The sequence below is a fragment of the Rattus rattus genome, chromosome 18 (assembly GCF_011064425.1).
Source record: "Rattus rattus isolate New Zealand chromosome 18, Rrattus_CSIRO_v1, whole genome shotgun sequence".
NCBI lineage: Eukaryota > Metazoa > Chordata > Mammalia > Rodentia > Muridae > Rattus > Rattus rattus.
In genome coordinates, this window is record NC_046171.1 from 44,113,302 (window position 1) to 44,133,238 (window position 19,937).

At 50.3% G+C, this 19,937-nt stretch overlaps 1 protein-coding gene across 2 annotated transcripts in view; it reads left to right on the forward strand.

The window, feature by feature from the left end:
- Window positions 1-19,658, forward strand: part of Atg5 (autophagy related 5) — a 96,370-nt gene extending 76,712 nt beyond the window's left edge. For both annotated transcript variants that reach the window (XM_032888519.1, XM_032888518.1), the window contains exon 8: window positions 18,319-19,658. In XM_032888519.1, the coding sequence (XP_032744410.1) occupies window positions 18,319-18,455 (137 nt within the window). In that variant the 3' untranslated portion in view covers window positions 18,456-19,658. The remainder of the gene's footprint in view (window positions 1-18,318) is intronic.
- The last annotated feature ends 279 nt before the right edge of the window (window positions 19,659-19,937 follow it).

Genomic DNA, 19,937 nt, shown 5'->3' on the forward strand with positions numbered 1-19,937 from the left:
GAGCAGCCTTCCTCATTCAGACCTGGTGGGGAGGAGGCAAGGAATTATTAAACATGAAAGCAATACTTCAGTAGTTTCTTATGAAATAATCTAAGGAAGTGGTTTTCCTAAGAAACAGAATTAGAACCAGTGTGGACATAGGGACAGGACTAAATCAGAAGGGGTTAAGCAAAAAGAGCAGACCATGAACCACAACACAAAATCACTGAAGATAGACAAGATTTATTGGTTTTAGAGGTTCTTAGTATGTTTTACGAAGTCTCAGTGTGTCACTTGCCTCACCTGAGCTCCTAAACTCTATATCAGGGCGTCTCAGGCTCTCCCAAAAGCCTTCTATCTCTAAGGTAGGGTAAGTGTTCACTGACCATTGGAATTCCTGAATTCCTTGTGTGGTTTACCCCAAGTGCTATTATCTATGACAACTAACATGACACTAAGCTGTTGTCTGCCTTGGTCACTGTCCCACCCTACTGTTTTATATCGTTAACTTTCTCGGAAGCCTTCCTGCCATTCAGTAAGTTTGATATCTCCACAGCTTTTTAGTAACCTCTGCAGAGCTCTGTCAGAACTTGGAGGAGAACATTTTTGTCCCCTCAGAAGGTTCCCTTCTACACACTTGGAGCTGACCGCTAGCCAGAAGCAACCATTGGTCAGCTCTCTGTCTCTCTGTCTCTATGATTTGCCTTTTAAAAATCATGTAAATATATAAATAATATAATAAACACATATAATAATATAAACATTAATATAAATTTATATAAACTGAATATGATAAGTAGACCTGCAGCCCAGCATAATGGGGACTTGTTAGTTGGTTGGTTTTAGCAAGTCCCAGGAGCTTCTTTTCATTGAGGAGTACTACTGCCCAGGTGAACATGTCACAGCACATTTTCCACCTTTTTACTTTTCTGATTGGTTCAGCTGTGAGCATTGGCGTGGATCTTTCCAGGAACGTGTTTCCATACCCAAGGTAGATTCCACAGAGAATGTGCTGGTCTCCCCCAGTCCCACCCGTGACGCAGGAAGGAAGGCTTCAGTTTCTTCCCACCAGGGACATGCTCTACAGTGACCCTCATGGCTATGTGCTGGCATCGCACAGCGATGAGGCTCTGTTTCCCTCGTTCGGATTTTCCTCCTGGTAACTGTCCGCTGTTGCTCGTTCGTGTATGGAAGCCGGGTCTGTGTGATGTGCTGAGTAAGCTGAGGGGCAGCAGACCGCAGCAGACTCTGTTCACCTGCCCTTACTGTCCCTCACAGGTGCCTTCGATGAAACAGCCCGCGTTTTATTATTTCCCTAATACTCTGTTTTAAGAAATATTTAAATATTCTGGAAGAACTTTCTCTGGAGATTTTTTTTCCCCAAAATCTATGGTCTGTCTTTTCATTTTCTTCTGAAGGGTAAATAGTTTTAATTCTGATGGAGTCCTAGTCAGTTGTTAATGGGTTGTGTTTAGGGTTTTTTTAATATCTTCTAGTAGATAATATATTTGTGTACTTTCAAAATAACGAAAGTTTATATGCAGTAACTCAGAGCAATCTCTCTGCCTTGGGTCCTGTTGGAGGCACAGTGGCATTTTCACTGTCTAATTCCTGTCCACTCAAGTGTTAGAAATTGGAACCCTTTATGGTTCATGCATACTCTTCCAGCACTCGCTAGAAGAGGACAGACCTTGTGAGTGTCTTCACTACATCTCCAGGGCTGTGAAATGAAAAGGTATTTCCCCACTTTATCTGTGGTAAGGTCTACAGTTCCCATGCCCAGGTTCTCTCTAAACAGCCCTCTTTCCTTGACTAGCGCTCTTCTGGCCTACAACTCACTGTATAGATCACAGCCATCCTCCTGTCTCTGCCTCCTGGGTGCTGGCCTTATAGGCATGTGCTATCATGCTTAGCCTTAATCTGTTTCCAGAAATGTCATTTCAAGTGTATTTCTTTATATGGACATGTAGGATCCTTGATCACTGTGTATGAGACCATTAAGCCCAGTCTCCAGAGTCTGTAATGAGTGGCCTGTGTTTCCTGCAGGGTTCACTTGTGCTTTGTTTATTAAAAGGAACCTTTATAGTCCTTTTAATCCAAGCAATAGGATTTGAAATTTTAATTTCTTTCTCTGACTTGCCCTTTGAGGTCATTTACTTCCTGGTTGCCAGTTTCTGGCTGTTAGGAGTGGTTGAGGAAGGTTTGAAGTGAAGAGTGGGGGAGTCAGAGCACCTTTACATTTGTAGAGAGCTGTGGAGGCAGAGCCTGTGTTGTTGGCCCAAGCTTTACATTTCTAGACATTCCAGTATCTCCTGGCTCTCCAGTTGTGGGAGGAGGTTAAGAACTGCAGTCTTCAGGAGCTTTGCCTTCTGAGGTGCCTCTCCTCTGCTCTCCTCTGCTCTCCTCTCCTCTCTCTCCTCTGCTCTCCTCTCCTCTCCTCTCCTCTGCTCTCCTCTCCTCTCCTCTCCTCTCCTCTCCTCTCCTCTGCTCTCCTCTCCTCTCCTCTGCTCTCCTCTCCTCTCCTCTCCTCTCCTCTCCTCTCCTCTCCTCTCCTCTCCTCTCCTCTCCTCTCCTCTCCTCTCCTCTCCTCTCCTCTCCTCTCCTCCTCTCCCCTCCTCTCCTCTCCTCTCCTCTCCTCTCCTCTCCTCTCCTCTCCTCTCTCCTCCTCCCCTCTGCTCTTCTCCCCTCTCTCCTCTCCTCTCCTCTGCTCTCCTCTCCTCTGCTCTCCTCTCCTCTCCTCTCTCTGCTCTCCTCTCCTCTCTCCTCTCCTCTCCTCTGCTCTGCTCTCCTCTCCTCTGCTCTCCTCCCCTCTCCTCTCCTCTTCTCTCCTCTCCTCCCCCCTCCTCTCTCCTCTCCTCTGCTCTCCCGTCCCCTCCTCCCTCTCCTCTCCTCTCCCCTTCTCTCTCTCTCTCCCTCTCCTCTCTCCCTCACCCTCTCCCAGTCTCCTCTCTCTCTCCTCTCCTCTCCCTCTCCTCTCCCTCTCCTCCTCCCAGCCTCTCCTCTCCTCTCCTCTCCTCTCCTCTCCTCTCCTCTCCTCTCCTCTCCTCTCCTCTGCTCTCCTCTCCTCTCCTCTCCTCTCCTCTCCTCTCCTCTCCTCTCCTCTCCTCTCCTCTCCTCTCCTCTCCTCTCCTCTCCTCTCCTCTCCTCTCCTCTCCTCTCCTCTCCTCTCCTCTCTCTCTCCTCTCCTCTCCTCTGCTCTCCTCCTCTCCTCTCCTCTCCTCTCCTCTCCTCTCCTCTCCTCTCCTCTCCTCTCCTCTCTCTCCTCTCCTCTCCTCTCCTCTCCTCTCCTCTCCTCTCCTCTCCTTTCTCTCTCTGCTCTCCTCTCTCTGCTCTGCTCTCCTCTCCTCTGCTCTCCTCTCCTCTCCCCTTCCCTCTCCTCTCCTCTCCCTCTTCTCTCCTCTCTTCTCTCTATTCCTGCTTATCTCCTCTCCCTCTCCTCTCCTCTCCTCTCTCCTCTCCTCCCTCTCTCTCTCCTCTCCTCTCCCTATTCCCTCTTTTCTCTACTACTCTCCCTCCTCTCTCCCCTCCTTGCTCCCTCCTCTCCTCTCCTCTCCTCTCTTCTCTCCTCTCTCCCTATTCCCTCCTCTCTCCTCTCCTCTCCTCTGCTCTGCTCTCCTCCCCTCTCCTCTCCTCTCCCCTGCCCTCTCCTCCTCTCCTCTCTTCTCTTCTCCTCTCTCCTCTCCTCCCCTCTTCTCCTTTCTCTCTCCTCTGCTCTGCTCTCCTCTCCTCTCCTCTCCTCTCCTCTCCTCTCCTCTCCTCTCCTCTCCTCTGCTCTCTCTCCTCTCCTCTGCTCTCTCCCCTCTCCCCTCCTCTGCTCTCCTCTCCTCCTCTGCTCTCCTCTGTTCTCCCTCTCCTCTGCTCTGCTCTCCTCTCCTCTCTCTCTCTCTCTCTCTCCCTCTGCTCTCCCTCTCTCCTCTGCTCCCTCCTCTCCTCTCCTCCTCTCCTCCTCTCCTCCTCCTCTCCTCTCCTTCTCTCTCGCTCCTCTCTCCTCCCCTCCTCTGCTCTCCTCCCCTCTCGCTCCCTCTCTGCTCTCCTCTCCTGCTCTCCTCTCCTCTCCCTGCTCTCCTCTCCTCTCCTCTCCTCTGCTCTCTTCTCCTCTCTTCTCCCCTCTCCTCCCCTCCCCTCCCCTCTGCTCTGCTCTCCTCTCCTCTGCTCTCCTCTCCTCTGCTCTCCTCTCCTCTCCTCTCTCTCTCCTCTGCTCTCCTCTGCTCTCTCTCCTCTCCTCTGCTCTCCTCTCTCCTCTCCTCTCCTCTGCTCTCCTCTCCTCTCTTCTGCTCTCCTCTCCTCTGCTCTCCTCTCCGCTCTCCTCTCTCTCCTCTCCCTCTCCTCTGCTCTGCCCTCCTCTCCTCTGCTCTCCTCTGCTCTCCTCTCCTCTCCTCTCCTCTGCTCTCCTCTCCTCTGCTCTCCTCTCCTCTCCTCTCCTCTCCTCTCCTCTCCTCTCCTCTCCTCTCCTCTCCTCTCCTCTCCTCTCCTCTCCTCTCCTCTCCTCTCCTCTCCTCTCCTCTCCTCTCCTCTCCTCTCTCTCTCTCCTCTCCTCTCCTCTCCTCTCCTCTCCTCTCCTCTCCTCTCCTCTCCTCTTCTCCCCTCTTCTCTTCTCTCCTTCCCTCTCCTCTCCTCCCCTCCTCTCCCCTCTGCTCTCCTCTCCTCTCCCTCTCCTCTCCTCTCTCTGCTCTCCTTTCCTCTCTCTGCTCTCTCTCCCTCTGCTCTCCTCCTCCTCTGTCTCTCCTCTCCTCTCTCTCTACTCTGCTCTCCTCTTCTGCTCTCCTCTCTGCTCTCCTCTCCTCTCTCTCCTCTCCCTCTGCTCTCTCTCCTCTGCTCCTCTCCCTCTCCTCCCTCCCCTCCTCTCCTCTCTCTCTCTCTCCCCTCTCCTCTCTCTCCTCTCCTCCTCTCCTCCTGCTCTCCTCTGCTCTCCTCTCCTCTCCTCTCCTCTCCTGTGCTCTCCTCTCCTCTCCTCTGCTCTCCCTCTCCCTCTCCTCTCTCTGCTCTCCCTCTCCTCTCTCTCTCCTCTGCTCCTCTCTCCCTTTCCTCTGCTCTCTCTCCTCTCCTCTGCTCTCCTCTCCTCTCCTCTGCTCTGCTCTCCTCTGCTCTCCCCTCTCTTCTGCTCTCCTCTGCTCTCCTCTCTCCTCTCCTCTCTCTCCCTCTCTCTGCTCTCCTCCTGCTCTGCTCTCTCCTCTCCCTCCCTCTCTCTCCTCTCTGCCTCTCTCTCCTCTCCTCTCCTCTCCTCTCCCTCTGCTCTCCTCCTCTCCCTCTGCTCTGCTCCTCTCCTCTGCTCTGCTCTCCTCTGCTCTCCTCTCCTCTCCTCTCCTCTCCTCTCCTCTCCTCTCCTCTCCTCTCCTCTCCTCTCCTCTCCTCTCCTCTGCTCTCCTCTCCTCTCCTCTCCTCTCCTCTCCTCTCCTCTCCTCTCCTCTCCTCTCCTCTCCTCTCCTCTCCTCTCCTCTCCTCTCCTCTCCTCTCCTCTCCTCTCCTCTCCTCTCCTCTCCTCCTCTCTCCTCTCCTCTCCTCTCCTCTCCTCTCCTCTCCTCTCCTCTCCTCTCCTCTCTCTCCTCTCCTCTCCTCTCCTCTCCTCTCCTCTCCTCTCCTCTCCTCTGCTCTCCTCTCCTCTCCTCTCCTCTCCTCTCCTCTCCTCTCCTCTCCTCTCCTCTCCTCTGCTCTGCTCTCCTCTCCTCTGCTCTCCTCTCCTCTCCTCTCCTCTCCTCTCCTCTGCTCTCCTCTCCTCTCCTCTGCTCTCCTCTCCTCTCCTCTCCTCTGCTCTGCTCTCCTCTCCTCTGCTCTCTCTGCTCTCCTCTCCTCTCCTCTCCTCTCCTCTCCTCTCCTCTCCTCTCCTCTGCTCTCCTCTCCTCTCCTCTCCTCTCCTCTCCTCTCCTCTGGTCTCCTCTCCTCTCTCCCTCTCCTCTCTCCTCTCCTCCTCTCCTCTCCTCTCCTCTCCTCTCCCTGTCCTCTCCCTCTGCTCTCCCTCTCCCTCTCTCCTCTGCTCTCCCTCTCCCTCTCCTCTCCCTCTGCTCTCCTCTCCCTCTCTCTCCTCTCCTCTCCTCTGCTCTCCTCTCCTCTCCTCTCCTCTGCTCTCCTCTCCTCTCCTCTCCTCTGCTCTCCTCTCCTCTCCTTTCCTCTGCTTTCCTCTTCTCATTCAGACCTGGTGGGGAGGAGGCAGGAATTATTACACATGAAAGCACATGTTTCCTCTCCTCTCGTCTGTCTCTGTCTCTCTCTGTCTCTGTCTCTGTCTCTGTCTCTCTGTCTCTGTCTCTCTGTCTCTCTCTCTCTCTCTCACACACACACACACACACACACACACACACACACACACACACACACACACACACAACATGGGCTGGGGGGGACCTTGAGTTCTCATAATGCATGTTATGTTAGGTCAGAGAACAACTTTCAGGAGACAGTTTCCCCTACTACTGCAGGCTCCAGGGAACAAACGCACAGACATAGCATGCAGACACAGCACCAGACTGTCTCAGGTGTTGTGAGTGAATAACAGGCTTTTCCCCTCCATGTTTCATTGACAGCACATAGATAGATAGTATCAGTGTGCCATGATAAGCTTCATACCATGAAGTGGGTCATATCCTCAGTTCTGTCTTTCTGGAAGACTTTTATCTTTGCCTCTTTTCAGTTCATATTTACGTTTAGAAAAACATCATTTAGAATCTGTGGAGAAGAATCAGAAGCTTCAAGTCCACTGTCAGAGTGGAGCATTTTGACATACCTGCACTCGAGCTGAAAGTGAAGACTTGAAATGTGGGTGTGTGTGGATGAGAACTAGCTGTCACCACATGATAAAGAGAGAGAGTTCTCCAAGAACCCCTATGGCACGGTGCCCTGCTCCTCCTGTCCCCGTGCAGTGGAATGTGCTGCATTATGACCTTGAGGTTGGGGTCTGGAGGATGCAGTGAGCACCTTTGTGCTCTCCCTCTGATCTGCGAGTGTTTAGAGGCCTTAGCTACAGTGGGAGGAGCAAACCAGAGGTGAGCACAGGTATGTGGGGCTGGTCTCGGGGGCTAAAGTGACTCAGAGACCTTCTCTTCTGAACTAGGCCCGAAGTCACACACCTTCCTCTCAGTGTACTACGATGGCGGTGTGAGGAAGCAGGCCCAGCCTCGGGCTGAGGTGTGGCTGGGCACCTGCTGCCCGCCCCCAGCCTGAGTGGACTTCCTGGGAGCCACCCGATGGAAGGCGAGAGCTAGCTCCCCAGAGTTGTCTGCTAACACACAGAATGAGTAAACTAAATGCTAATATTTAAAACACCAAAAGACATATGCTTAATTTTTATTTAGGAGAACATAAAATGCCTATAAACTTTGCTGAGTCATACTTTATTTCCCAATGTTCCAATATAATAATAAAACCCAGTAAGCTACGTAGTGTAACAAGCCTCCATTCTTTCTTTTTATTTGGGAATTTTACACAGTGTATTCCTATCGCACGCCTCAGTCCTTCCAGGTCCACCCACCACCACTCTTTTCCCTCCCCAAAAGAGAAGGGAAAAAATACATACAGTCCAGTTTGTATTGCCCATGTACTCACTGGAGCGCGGTCAGACTCTGAGTAGCCAGCCTCTTAGAGATAACCCCCTGCGTGCGTGCGTGCATGCGTGCGAGCACCCTCTCCCCACGCGCCAGTATCTGCCCTCTGTGATGAGGTGCACTTCAGCATCCCCATCACAATTTTGTTCCCATGGCTTCCTGTCCAGACTGACAAACCTTCATTCTTCTTTTGAGAAATTTCCTTCAAGGTTTCATTGATTCATTATTTGTATTGGACTATTTTCATGATTTTTTATTTAGTATTACACAAGCAGCAAGGTAAAGACAGACTCAGTCCACACATGTCAGGGTGGTACTGGTATCCTCCAGCTCTCCCGCTGGGGAGCTGAATAGTTCAGTAAGTGCTCTGTTTTCCCTGCCCAGTTCCTCCCAATGGCTGTGCACTCCCTTCCTCCTTCATACCCTTCCTCTCAACTGTTTGCCTTCTGGGTCCCAAGTGATGGCTTAATTTTGTCTCCGTCACACTTTCTCTGTCTTGTGTATGTTGTCCTGTTGCCCTAAGATACGAAAGATGCACTGCGGTGGTGTTCTCTGAAGAAAGCGTTGTCCAGGTGGAATGGACAGGAAGCTGTCGAGCTGTGGGGTGACCCACACTGAAGCTGTGCCGTGAGGGTGAGGGAGAGCAAAGAGTGAGTCTTAAGGAAGACACACAGAAGGTAGACGGCTGGAAAGGGAAGGGCTCAGGCCACACATCCCATGCCCACTGTGAAACCGTCACCAGCTCCCTGTGTGCTGTGTAGCCTGAAGGCTAACGCCCACTGTTTGCTGGGAGAGTTTGTCTGCCTAGTCTTGAGGTAAGCCTGGAGTTGACAGTGATCTCAGAAGCAGTGTCAAGTCACCACTGAACTCAGTGAAAACTTAGGCTGGGACGTCGAATGTCCAACTCAGGTGATCTATCTTCAAAATCATTTCCTTCGTGCAGGGTGTGTGTGTGTGTGTGTGTGTGTGTGTGTGTGTGTGTGTGTGTGTGTGTGTGTGCGTGCGCACTTGTGTGATAGTCTTAGTTGGGACCTCAAGAATTCGGCTGCCTCTGCCTTTCAAATGCTGAAGCTGAAGGTGGGCCACCATGCCTGGCAGTGATCTTATTTTTTAATATTCTTTATGAGAAACCACAGAAGTCTAAAGAGTAGAATTTTAATGAATCCATATTTTTCCTTGCTCTAGATGGTTTCTGTACAGTAATTCTCCATATGGAGTGTTGATTTCAGACACAGCAGCTGGGGTGGGAACAAAACCCCCGAGGCAGGCCCTACAGGTGGTGGACAGGATTAAAGCTCCCTATTGCCGTCTGACAGTGTGAGCTCTCACTGCACTTCACAGTGGTCGCTGAGCCACTGTTCCCACAGCAGTGAGCACTCATCAGTCACAACTGCAGGCCCCGCCCCTGTCCCCACTCCCCCACCCCTGCCTCACATAGTGTGGAAGAATGAGGTAATGACTTTATAACTCTAGTCACTTTCTCATCGCTGACTGTGAAGTAGTGTCTCTCTCTCTGCCTCTGACATTCGAGTTAGACAGTCATTGGGAATTTCAGTGGATCTAGGTGTCTGAGTTTATGCAGTAAGTGACTTTCCTGTTGCAGTCTGTAGAATGTGAGACCTCACAGTCTTGTTCGTTTCTAAGGTTTTCAGTTAGACTGGCATTTCTTTTGTCTAGGTTTGTTAATATATTTTTATACACAAAGTTTTACAGGAAACTTATAAAGGCCAGTTATACCTTCACTTACGACAAGACTTCATGCCACTGATTGTTTAGAGACTAGCTTCTGGACAGCTTTAAACATGCCGGAAGTGTGGTCGCAGGAGGAAAGAGAGGCATGTTTGATGGCAGCGTCCCCACCGTCACTTCATGCTCTCCTTGTAGCAGGCTTGCTTGTCATCATATAACTCACTGAAGCACAGGGGCACGGAAGTAGGTTAAGATGCTGTAGGTGCTAAGGGACGTTTGCCATTGAGGAAGACGGCCATGGTGATCCACAGAGCAGTGGGCTGCCCTGTCGTGGGAGGGAGCCCTCCTTTTCAGATTCTTCCCAGCCTGGTGTTTGTTGTCCTCCATTCTTGATTGCATTGACATTTTGTGAACGAACCGCTGTCCACAGTGGGAACTCTAAAAGCATTTTAGATGCTGGCCCTTTGGGAGCGAAGATCTACTATAGTCCTTGGTAATTGTAGTTTATTAAGTTATCACTCACTGTGAGTGTACATGAGTCCTGATTGTTCTCCTCTCTCCCTCCCCACACTTTGTCCAGCGCACAGGCTGACTAATCCTGATAGTCCAGAATCTCTTCAGATCTACATCCACGGATACAGGCCTTTCCTAAAGTCAGAGAACTCCATTAATTATTTTCTTTCTGCACTAATGAAGGTGATGTGATGCTGGACCCAGCAAAGGATGCCTCTGATTTCCCTTGCATGATCACTTCTTTATCTCCAGTAAAAACTGAAAGCCTGGGTTTGTGCAGACTTCCCCGGTGCCGGGCCAGAACGTGAACTTACATGTGCACACACAGTTCTGTGTTCTGAGCTCTCTGTCCCTCAGCCTTGACACGTGGTGACAGTCACGTGGACAGACTGCCAACTGTGAGCTCTGTGCAAGCACAGAGGTAGTGTCCTTAGCAGTAACCATGCCTGGTGGCGCGAGGTCAGAACCCAAAGCGGGAAGAACTCATCCAAACTTACCCTCTCTGCCTGCTGCCCATGTGCCGTGGTGCACAAACAGCAGTAGTTTTTAAAGAAAATACTTTGAAATCTCTAGTTTTTTAATTGTATCCATTTTTTTAAGTGAACAAGGCTTTCTGTTTACCTTTTACCTTTCTTTAAATGGTGGCCATGAGGCTCTTAATCAGTTTAAATAGTCTAAACAGTCACTAACTGCCGTCTCTATTATGATATGGTTTTAACTTTAAATGTTGGTTTATGTCCTTCTCACTAAGAAGTACAAGGCTGTAAGCAAAAGCGAGGAGAATGCACGTGCTTAGAGGTTGCTGATAATTTGTAGAGCCAAGGCTCGGAAACCATTTTAGAAATCAAATACTGTATATACTAGATATTTCCACATGGAAAGGGACACAGGGACTGTGAATGCTCCTTTTAACTGCAGAGTGAGCGTAGCCCCGGAAGATGTTAATGTAGTGGAGTGGTAAAGGCTCGTGGCTCTCTGATAAACAGCACTCTCCTTCTGTTTGTGATCCTGGATGAAAGCCCTGAGCTCAGGCGTACTCATCTCTACTACTGCCCCATGTAGTGTGCTCTCAGGATGAAGACCTCACTCCCCAGGAAGCAGTTCTGCGGAAGATTAATTGCCCTTTTAAGATCGGTGTTTGATGTATTCCTTTGGCCATATCCTGGCTTGCTTTAACCCCCCTGACCTGACCTCACTGACTATTGCCACTGAGGCCGAGTCAGAGCATGATGTATGCGCTTCAGATTTCAGCCTGTGCTGTCTCACGTCGCTGGCTTCAGGCCACATTTCGTTCATGAGCAGATCTGAGGAATCTGTCAGATAAGAGAAAAATTGTTCAGACTAGTCAGGAGTAATCAAGAAGCTTGTCTCCTTATTGGTCTTAAAACTTTCTTACAATTATTATTTTTACAAAAATCTGTTCTTGAATCATAAAGTAACCCTGGAGCTACATAGTTAAAGTGGATGTCAGTCCACTTGGACTAAGCTTTCTGTTCCTCCGTACTCAGAGGCGTGACCCTCCAAAGAGATTAAGCCAATGAAAACTTCTCAGTAAAGGCTGTGTTCCTTTGGATCCCTTCCTTTAGCATCCGTTTTAAACCAAGATGCCAGTCGCATCTGTCAGTCAGAAAGGAACTGCAGGATGTCCCTAGAAGCCGACCAGGCAGCCTGTTCTGAAGACCCTGCTATGCCTCTTGTTGCAGCTGCCTGGACCCCGAGCTCTGTCTCCAGTGGGCCAGTGATCACGTGGTGCGGTGCGGTGTGAGCTCTCAGGAAGCTGGGTGAAGAGTGGAGCAGTGTAAAAGAGCAACATTGTTCCTGCTTTGCTGTCTCTGTTTCAGTGGGTTTTGTTGTTTGTTTGGATGGGGGTGTTTTGTTGTTTATCTATTTTGGTTTGGTTTGGGTTTTTTTTGCCGGGTGGAGGGTGGAGGTGCTGTTTGGTTTTTGAGACAGGCTTTCTATGTCGCTCTGTAGACCAAGCTGGCCTTGGACTCATAGATCTGACTACTGGGTTTAAAGGGATGGACCACCACTTTTTTTTTTTTTTTTTTTAATCTTCTTAAAAAAGAATCTTAAAGTCTTTTAAACAATATAACCATAACATGTCAGGGCTCCCTTGACTTTTAGGTGAGGTGTTTCACTGGATTTCTATGTTGAATATATTTTATGGCTTTTGAATTTTTTTTTGAATGTCAGTTAATTTATATATTACTGAGTCTGGGGTTTTGTGCCCCCCCCTTTTGGAAAGTGCCACTGAATAATTAGAGGCTAAGTTCTTATAACCTCTTGGTTGTCAACCACATAGTTAAGTCCATATTATTTCATATCTATTGGTGGATAACTTCTTACCATTCTTGAGAGCATGTTCCTCCCCTTCTCCTGACCCTTTTCTCACCCTGCTCTCATACTGACTCCCCCCACCCTCCTGGTCTTGTGTAGCCCTGCCTGGCCTGGAGTGTGCTGTGTGGCCTTGAACTCTGGTTCTTTTGTTTCTCAGTCTGAACTGGTAGGATTCTGAGAGAGTGCCACTGCGGCCAGCGCGGGCAGTGCTGGAGACCACATCTGAGTCGTTGTGCACATTAGCACCCTCTCTAGCGCATGAGCTACAGCCCAGACAGGTTTTCTCTCTGACATTTTCCACACCGTGGAAGGGCGGAGAAAGGAGCCCACTTTGCTGGTGCCTGCCGTGCCCAGGCTTTCCTGCCGCTTCAGCTGGGCTCGCTGCTTACGGTCAGTCTTCTAGTCTTCAAGCGGCCCTAGAGATGAGCTTTATTCACTCTCTCAAGATAAGGACTCAGAGCTAGTAAATGTTAATGGCTGACATCTGAAGGACAGCTTTGCTGATGCGGCGTGAAAGAGTGGGGTCCTCACCAGACCCGGGAGGTCTGCCAGGACGTCGTAGAGCAGAGGTTTGCAGCCTGGGACCCTCAAGTCATGGAGAAGGTGGCCTTGGAATACACGTCAGCCTTCACTGCATACCAACCCGGACATACATACCAGGACAGTCGAAGAAAGGGTGTGAGGGCAGAGTGGTCCTAGCGCACGTCTGAGAATAGACGTCACTGCAGAGGGACTGACCAGCGTGTGGGTTTGTCTTCTGTTAACCTTCCTCCTGCTGCTGGCTGTGGATCAGATTGTGAACTCTGACCCTGTGTGACACCTTTACTTCCTATATAAGGAAGTCTCTAGATATATATAAGGAATAAGGTTGGTCATCCATTCCCAGGGAGGCAATTCAAGGGTCTGAACTCCTAGTGTGTCTGCTGTAGCACTGTCTGCATGACTGGCCGTTCTCCTCGATGTCTGATTATACCGTTGTGTGCATTTATACTTGTATACATCAGTGTGCCTGTACTTTTCATTAGTAACTCAGCCAATAGGATTTTTCCTCTTTCCATTTGTTTCTGTGTACTTTTACCATTGTCACATAGCCAAAACATTGTGCATACACACACACATGTGCACACACACACACACACACAGAGTTCATTTTTGTTCTTAATGTGTGCCTGTATTTGGGAGGTGGAGGGTAATATGTACACCATGTTGGGGACCAAACCCAGGCCGCTGTTACAAGAACAGAACTGGTCCTGAGCCTTGGGGTGGTCTTTCCAGACCGTGAATGTATTTCCCCTAAAGTATAGACACACTGACACTGCTCACTGTAAAGTACACTAGCTTTCACTGAGGAGAGGCATAATACTGCATGTGTCCTTTTCAGAACCGGGAGCCTCAACCCTCATACATGAAGGAGGGTGGAGCATGGAACCGCAGTGCCACAGGTGAACCCTTCCCGTGTGTGACAGTCCCAGAACCCTGACCTGGAAGGTTCATCCTGCGGCATCGTGGGGGTCAGAGCCTTTGAAAGGGCTGTGGCTGTGACTGGCTCCTGCCTTCTCTCTTGCCCACCACCCGCTGGTATCTCCAGCTTCAGCTTGGCCTCAGAACTGTGGGAAATGATTGGCCTTCATGAATGGTTGTGTTTGGTCTAAAAGCACTTCAGCCTGAGCCTGAACTGGACCAAGCTCCAGACTGGCCACGGGAACCTTGGGCTTGTCGATAAATTTGTCTGTACACCTAATAGTTCAATTTCATTTTTAAATTTTGCTAACTATACCATAGTTCGGTAAAATATATTTTTTAGAAAATTCACATGACAAATGGAAAGTTAGGGCAGAATCAGAGTTCCCTGAAAAGGTGAGACGTGAATGGTCACAGCTGCTTCTCTTGATTACGGCCTTCAGTGATTGCCTAGTTTACAGCTTCTACTGGGTGAGCTTTCCCTGGGGAGACAGCTGCCGTCGGCTCATCTCAGATGGGCCAGCTTGATGGGCCAGTGGGATGGCTGTGAGAATGTCATCGTCTACGTCTAAAGCTCCTCAGGGAGGGGCACGCCCTGGAGCCCCTCCCCAGCTCTGTGCTAATGTGCCCAGTCTTGTAGTCACAGACAGTCCCAGAGGGCAGTGGCCAAGCACCGCCACACGCTGTTTAGAAACTCCAGTGGGGCTGGGGTACAGCTTCGATGGTAGTGCTTGCCTCGAAAGCCCTGGTTTAGTCGCCTGACAACAAAAGGTCAAATCCCAGGTGGGAGAGGTGTGCAGTGCGGTCCTCAGTCAAGACTTCAAGTATGAAGTCTCTCTCCAGTCTCACTGAGAAACAGGCCTGGCTGTCAAACGTGTTGACTGGCAAGCTCGTTGGGCTTCCTTTCTGTTGTTAGAGGAAAATATGACTTAATTCATTGATCCTCCCTTTGTTAGTGTAATTGCCAGATACCCAGCCATGCCTTGTTGTTGTGTATGGAAGCCCAAAATAAGGTGAGAGCGTGTGCACTTAGTATCCATCTGGACTACCCTGAACTTTCACCTTTACCTCACTCGTTCCAGCAGCTCCACAGTCGTACACCGCCTGATGGCAGGGGTGGCCATCCCATAATCCCAGTATGCCAGCGCCATGCTAGCTGCTAGGACCTCCGTGAACAACAGGGGCTTTGGTTACAGTCCCAGGGAATCCTGCCCTGTCCCAAGTCCTCTGTTCACAGTTACTCTTAGAGAGAAGTCAGAAGGCAAAGCAAAGGAGAAACACGGGTGGAGTGTGGGTCAGGTGCGTGCTGGACAGTGTTTCCCACCGCTGTCTTCTCCTGCCTTTCTTCTCCTGTCGTAGTCTTAAGAGTAAGAATATTCAATGCGGGAATGCCTTCAGATACTGTAAGAACTGCTCTCTGGACTCTGCCCCAGGTGCTCCGATTTCAGACTCGAGCCAGCATGCCAGCCAGGCCTTGGCTCTTCTTCAGTCTCTGAAGAGACGTGTGGCACAGCCCATCCAACTTAGGAGTCCAAGTTCAGAACAAATTCATGCAAGCGTTAAGAGTCACCCATTGCAGCTGGAGAATCAGAACTCGCCTGCCCAGTGCACAGTCGCCCGACTCGGCAAGTCTGATGCAGCTACAAGGAGTCTGATGCTCTCTGGCTTGCACGAGGGATTGGCTGGCTGCCTTGTCGAGCACGTGTGCAGCAGTGGACGGGCACACTCGAGTGAGTTCACTCTGGTGTTGGATGCTGCTTCAGGAACCTGCTGAGGATGAGCAGTGACCTGTTAGTTTTTACTCTCAGAAAGCAGCGGCTGGCTTGAGAACCTGTACACAAAAGGAACTTTTACTCTTACCACGCTTTCAGTTTTTGACTCACTTCTCAGTAGGAGGAAATTCTGAGAATATTAAAATAACTCAAAGAAATATATAAGACTATTAAAAGAACCATACTGGAAATGTTTTCAGATATTCTAAGAAAGATTTCATACAGTAAAACCTTGGCAGTATAGACTTTAGAAAGGTGAATCGTTGCAGACAGCCTGTGCTCACCCATCTTAACGCCAGTTCTTCAGTCTCCCCAAAGCCTGGGTGCAGTGCTCTGTGCTCTGTGCTCTGTGGAGACGCTTCTCACCAGTATTCCGAAGCCGCCCACTGAGTTACTGTATTAGCGCGCTGAGTACAGCTGCGTCAAATGAACGTCTGCACAGATGCGGCAAAGCTGGCTGAGGACTGAAGAGGTGGCCCAGCCTTTAAGTGTGTGCCGCTCATTTAGGAGGACCCAGGTCACATCCCAGCCCCCGTGTCGGGCAGCTCACAGTTGCCTGCAACTCCAGGTCCAGAAGGTCCAACACCCTCGTCTGGCCTCTGGACACTCACTACACATACAAATTCAGACGCAGGTACACGGACATTACCTAAGGAATAGAAGTAGGTTTTGGGGTGGGGGGTTGTTTTTAAGATGGCTTAGGGAAAGGAAAGCAAGAGAGGCAATTTTTAGGTTCCAGGGTCCCAAGAGTGTGCTTTTCCCCCAAAGTTAATGCTGCACTGTGACAAGGATAAGGGGAAGCTTGGTTTGGTCATGTTCAAAAAACGGTAACTGTAGCATGGATTTTAAGTTACAAGTTCTCTTTTGACTATAGTGTCTCCCTATCTTCTGTTGCTTACCCACCCTTCTGCCTCTGTGGGAAGGATGAATGTTTCTTTAAGGCCTCTGCTTTCATGTGCCAGGCCTTACACAGTGGGGCTGACCAGCCAGGCCCTCCCAGACCTTACACAGTGGGGCTGACCAGCCAGGCCCTCCCAGACCTTACACAGTGGGGCTGACCAGCCAGGCCCTCCCAGACCTTACACAGTGGGGCTGACCAGCCAGGCCCTCCCAGACCTTACACAGTGGGGCTGACCAGCCAGGCCCTCCCAGGCCTTACACAGTGGGGCTGACCAGCCAGGCCCTCCCAGACCTTACACAGTGGGGCTGACCAGCCAGGCCCTCCCAGGCCTTACACAGTGGGGCTGACCAGCCAGGCCCTCCCAGGCCTTACACAGTGGGGCTGACCAGCCAGGCCCTCCCAGGCCTTACACAGTGGGGCTGACCAGCCAGGCCCTCCCAGGCCTTACACAGTGGGGCTGACCAGCCAGGCCCTCCCAGGCCTTACACAGTGGGGCTGACCAGCCAGGCCCTCCCAGGCCTTACACAGTGGGGCTGACCAGCCAGGCCCTCCCAGACCTTACACAGTGGGGCTGACCAGCCAGGCCCTCCCAGACCTGGGGCTGACCAGCCAGGCCCTCCCAGACCTTACACAGTGGGGCTGACCAGCCAGGCCCTCCCAGACCTTACACAGTGGGGCTGACCAGCCAGGCCCTCCCAGGCCTTACACAGTGGGGCTGACCAGCCAGGCCCTCCCAGACCTTACACAGTGGGGCTGACCAGCCAGGCCCTCCCAGGCCTTACACAGTGAGGCTGACCAGCCAGGCCCTCCCAGACCTTACACAGTGGGGCTGACCAGCCAGGCCCTCCCAGACCTTACACAGTGGGCCTGACCAGCCAGGCCCTCCCAGACCTTACACAGTGGGGCTGACCAGCCAGGCCCTCCCAGACCTTACACAGTGGGGCTGACCAGCCAGGCCCTCAGCCAGGCCCTCCCAGGCCTTACACAGTGGGGCTGACCAGCCAGGCCCTCCCAGGCCTTACACAGTGGGAAGTAGAACAGAAATGGTAGCCGCAGCTACAGTGCTCCTGTCCAGCAGAGCGTCTGGCAGTCGTTGTCACTCGTCCCCAGGATGCTGAGTCGCTGTTGTATTTTGAGGGCACTGTTAAGGAGTTGTACCATAGGGCAGCAAACAGTTCGTTGTTTCCCTTTATAATTCTGGTTCGGTTCGGAGAGGTTGTTTTGGAGGGGTTCTCTTTACAGTGGGGTTTTGTTACTAAAATTGGGATTTAAAGACATTAATTGCAGCGTCCTTTAACTGTTTGTAGCATTTGAATTCATTTCAGTGGAGAGGTGGTTGCCCACATTTCTTGGTATGAATGTGAAGGTCAGAAGACGACTTGGGGGCCTAGGTTCTCTCCTTCTACCGTGTGGGTGTAAGGGATCCAACTCAAGACCATCTGGTTTCCAGCAAGAGCTTTTCTCCACTGAGTCCCGCAGCAGGCCCTATAGTCCTCTCTTAATTAGCAAGCAAATATTAGCAAACACCGGTCAGGCTTTGTGACTCAATATAGAATCTTCAGGTCAAATTATTGGTTCTCTCAGATCACAGCTCTGACTGTGCTTCTCTTTATTACTTGCAACACTCTGGGAAATAGGTGAGCACGTTCCAGAGACCAGCAGAGCCCCAGCTGCTAACAGTCTCAAGCCCTGGTGGGATGTGGGATCGCTGCTGCTGTATTTGAGGGTGTGTTGTGTGGCCTTCCGCAGAGTTCCCATTTTTAACAGCCTCCTGTGGTGGTTTTTAACTGTGTGCCTAGAGTATTTTGGTCAGTGGATTCACCCTGCTGTTTTCTCCAAGATGGTTTCACTAACGTCAATCTCAGGCAAGCACAGTAATTAAGAAAGAACAAACACTTTCGCAGAGCAACAGAATTTTTATCAGAATTCACTGCAACCCTCAGGTTTCTGTTTAGGATGAGACATTTTGCAACATTTAAACTTTCTCCTTGTCTTCGTTTCCTGTTGAGGGGATAAAAACAAGTCTGAAATCTTACTTAATTCAGTAAGGAATCTGAAAAGGCGATGCATCCTTTTCTCTGAGGTGTGCTTTTCTATTGATTACTGTTGGGTTTCTGTCTTGGAACAGACGGAGAGAAGAAGAGCCAGGTGATGATTCACGGGATCGAGCCCTTGCTGGAAACCCCGCTGCAGTGGCTGAGCGAGCATCTGAGCTATCCAGACAACTTCCTTCACATCAGCATTGTGCCCCAGCCAACAGACTGAAGGCCTCGTCCTGCTCACTGGATGGAACCACCCGCAGTCAGGACACCGAAGCATGACACCCTTGCTTCCTGTCAGGCTCAGTGGAGGCAACAGAACCCCGGGCTGCTGCGAGCCAAGGCGGCAGAAGATTCCATGGGAGATAGGGCACCGGCAGGGCTGAGTGTGCTCCACCGCTGCGTCAGTAAACCTCGCTGACAGGCAGGACCGCCGCAGCCTCTCTTCTCGGGAAGTGCAGTGCGCACGCCTTTGCTCAGTGAAAACATTGGAAATGTGCCAGTTTGTGTCTGATTAACAAATCAGGGGGTGTTTCCTAAGGTGACGTGGTCGGACCTTCGCTGGAGAGTGGAAACACTGGTTGAATTTTCAATAGAATTAGACTTAAGACAGTAAAAGAGAAATTCTGTTATTAATAACTTGCAGTAATTTTTTGTAAAAGATCAAATTACAGTAAACCCGTCTTTCCTTAATGAGAATTTCCTGTTTACAGTCAGTCTATTGGTATGCAAACAATCTTGTAACTTTGATAATGAACAGTGAGAGATTTTTAAATAAAGCCTCTAACTACGTTTGTCATTTAATAACATACAGTCTGTCACTCTTCAGGGACCTCCTGAATCTCACACAGTAAGCCTCTTTCTACTCTGTTTCCAGTGCTCACTGGTGTAGCAAGGGTGCAGGGCATAGGGGAACTCGTCTCAGGAGCTCTCACAGGATTCATTACTGTGACTTGAAAATCTGTCTTCTAGATACTAAAGTATCAATAATACTCTGTCTTTGCTGTCCTGTTGGCCGCTGTACACCTGTCAAATCATAGTATGCCAAGTATCTGTCTGCAGAAACTCAGTATTTCGAAGCTCCGGTTCCTTCCCAGTGTCTGATTTTCCTTTTTCCTTTTTGGCTCCTGGATTACTGTGTCACTGTGGCCCCTGGCAGCCAGTCTTTAAAGCCTGAAGGTGACCTGTCTCTAGACTGCAGTAGCTTTTCCTTATCATTACCAAAAAACATCCAGAATGACTGGAACTCCTGCCCCAGTAAGGGAAGTTGGCTGCACTCTCCCGATGGCTGCTTGGAGACCCCTGCCATTGACTGTGAGCTAGCTTGCCGTCCATATTGAATGTCAACCCACCCGAGTATGCTAAAAGATGATATCATAAAATAATGGTTTTAGATTTAAAAATAAAGGTGAATGTTTTCTTATAAAAATTATGTGGTGGCTCAAGTGAGATCCTGATAGTGCTCCTTGCCTCCTTTCTCCTCCTCCTCCCCTCTCCCCTACCCTTTCCACTGCCCCTGCCCTCTCCCCTTGCCCTCCCCCTGCCCTCTCCACCTGACCCCTCTCTCTTACCCCCCCCCCCAGCTTGTGGTCTTCACTGATTTACAGCACATTTTTTTTTCCACGAAAATGAGATAAAGTTGGCCAAGAACAAAGCTGACCCCCAGGAGGAAGTTGTAAGCATAATAATAAAATAAATAACACTGAGT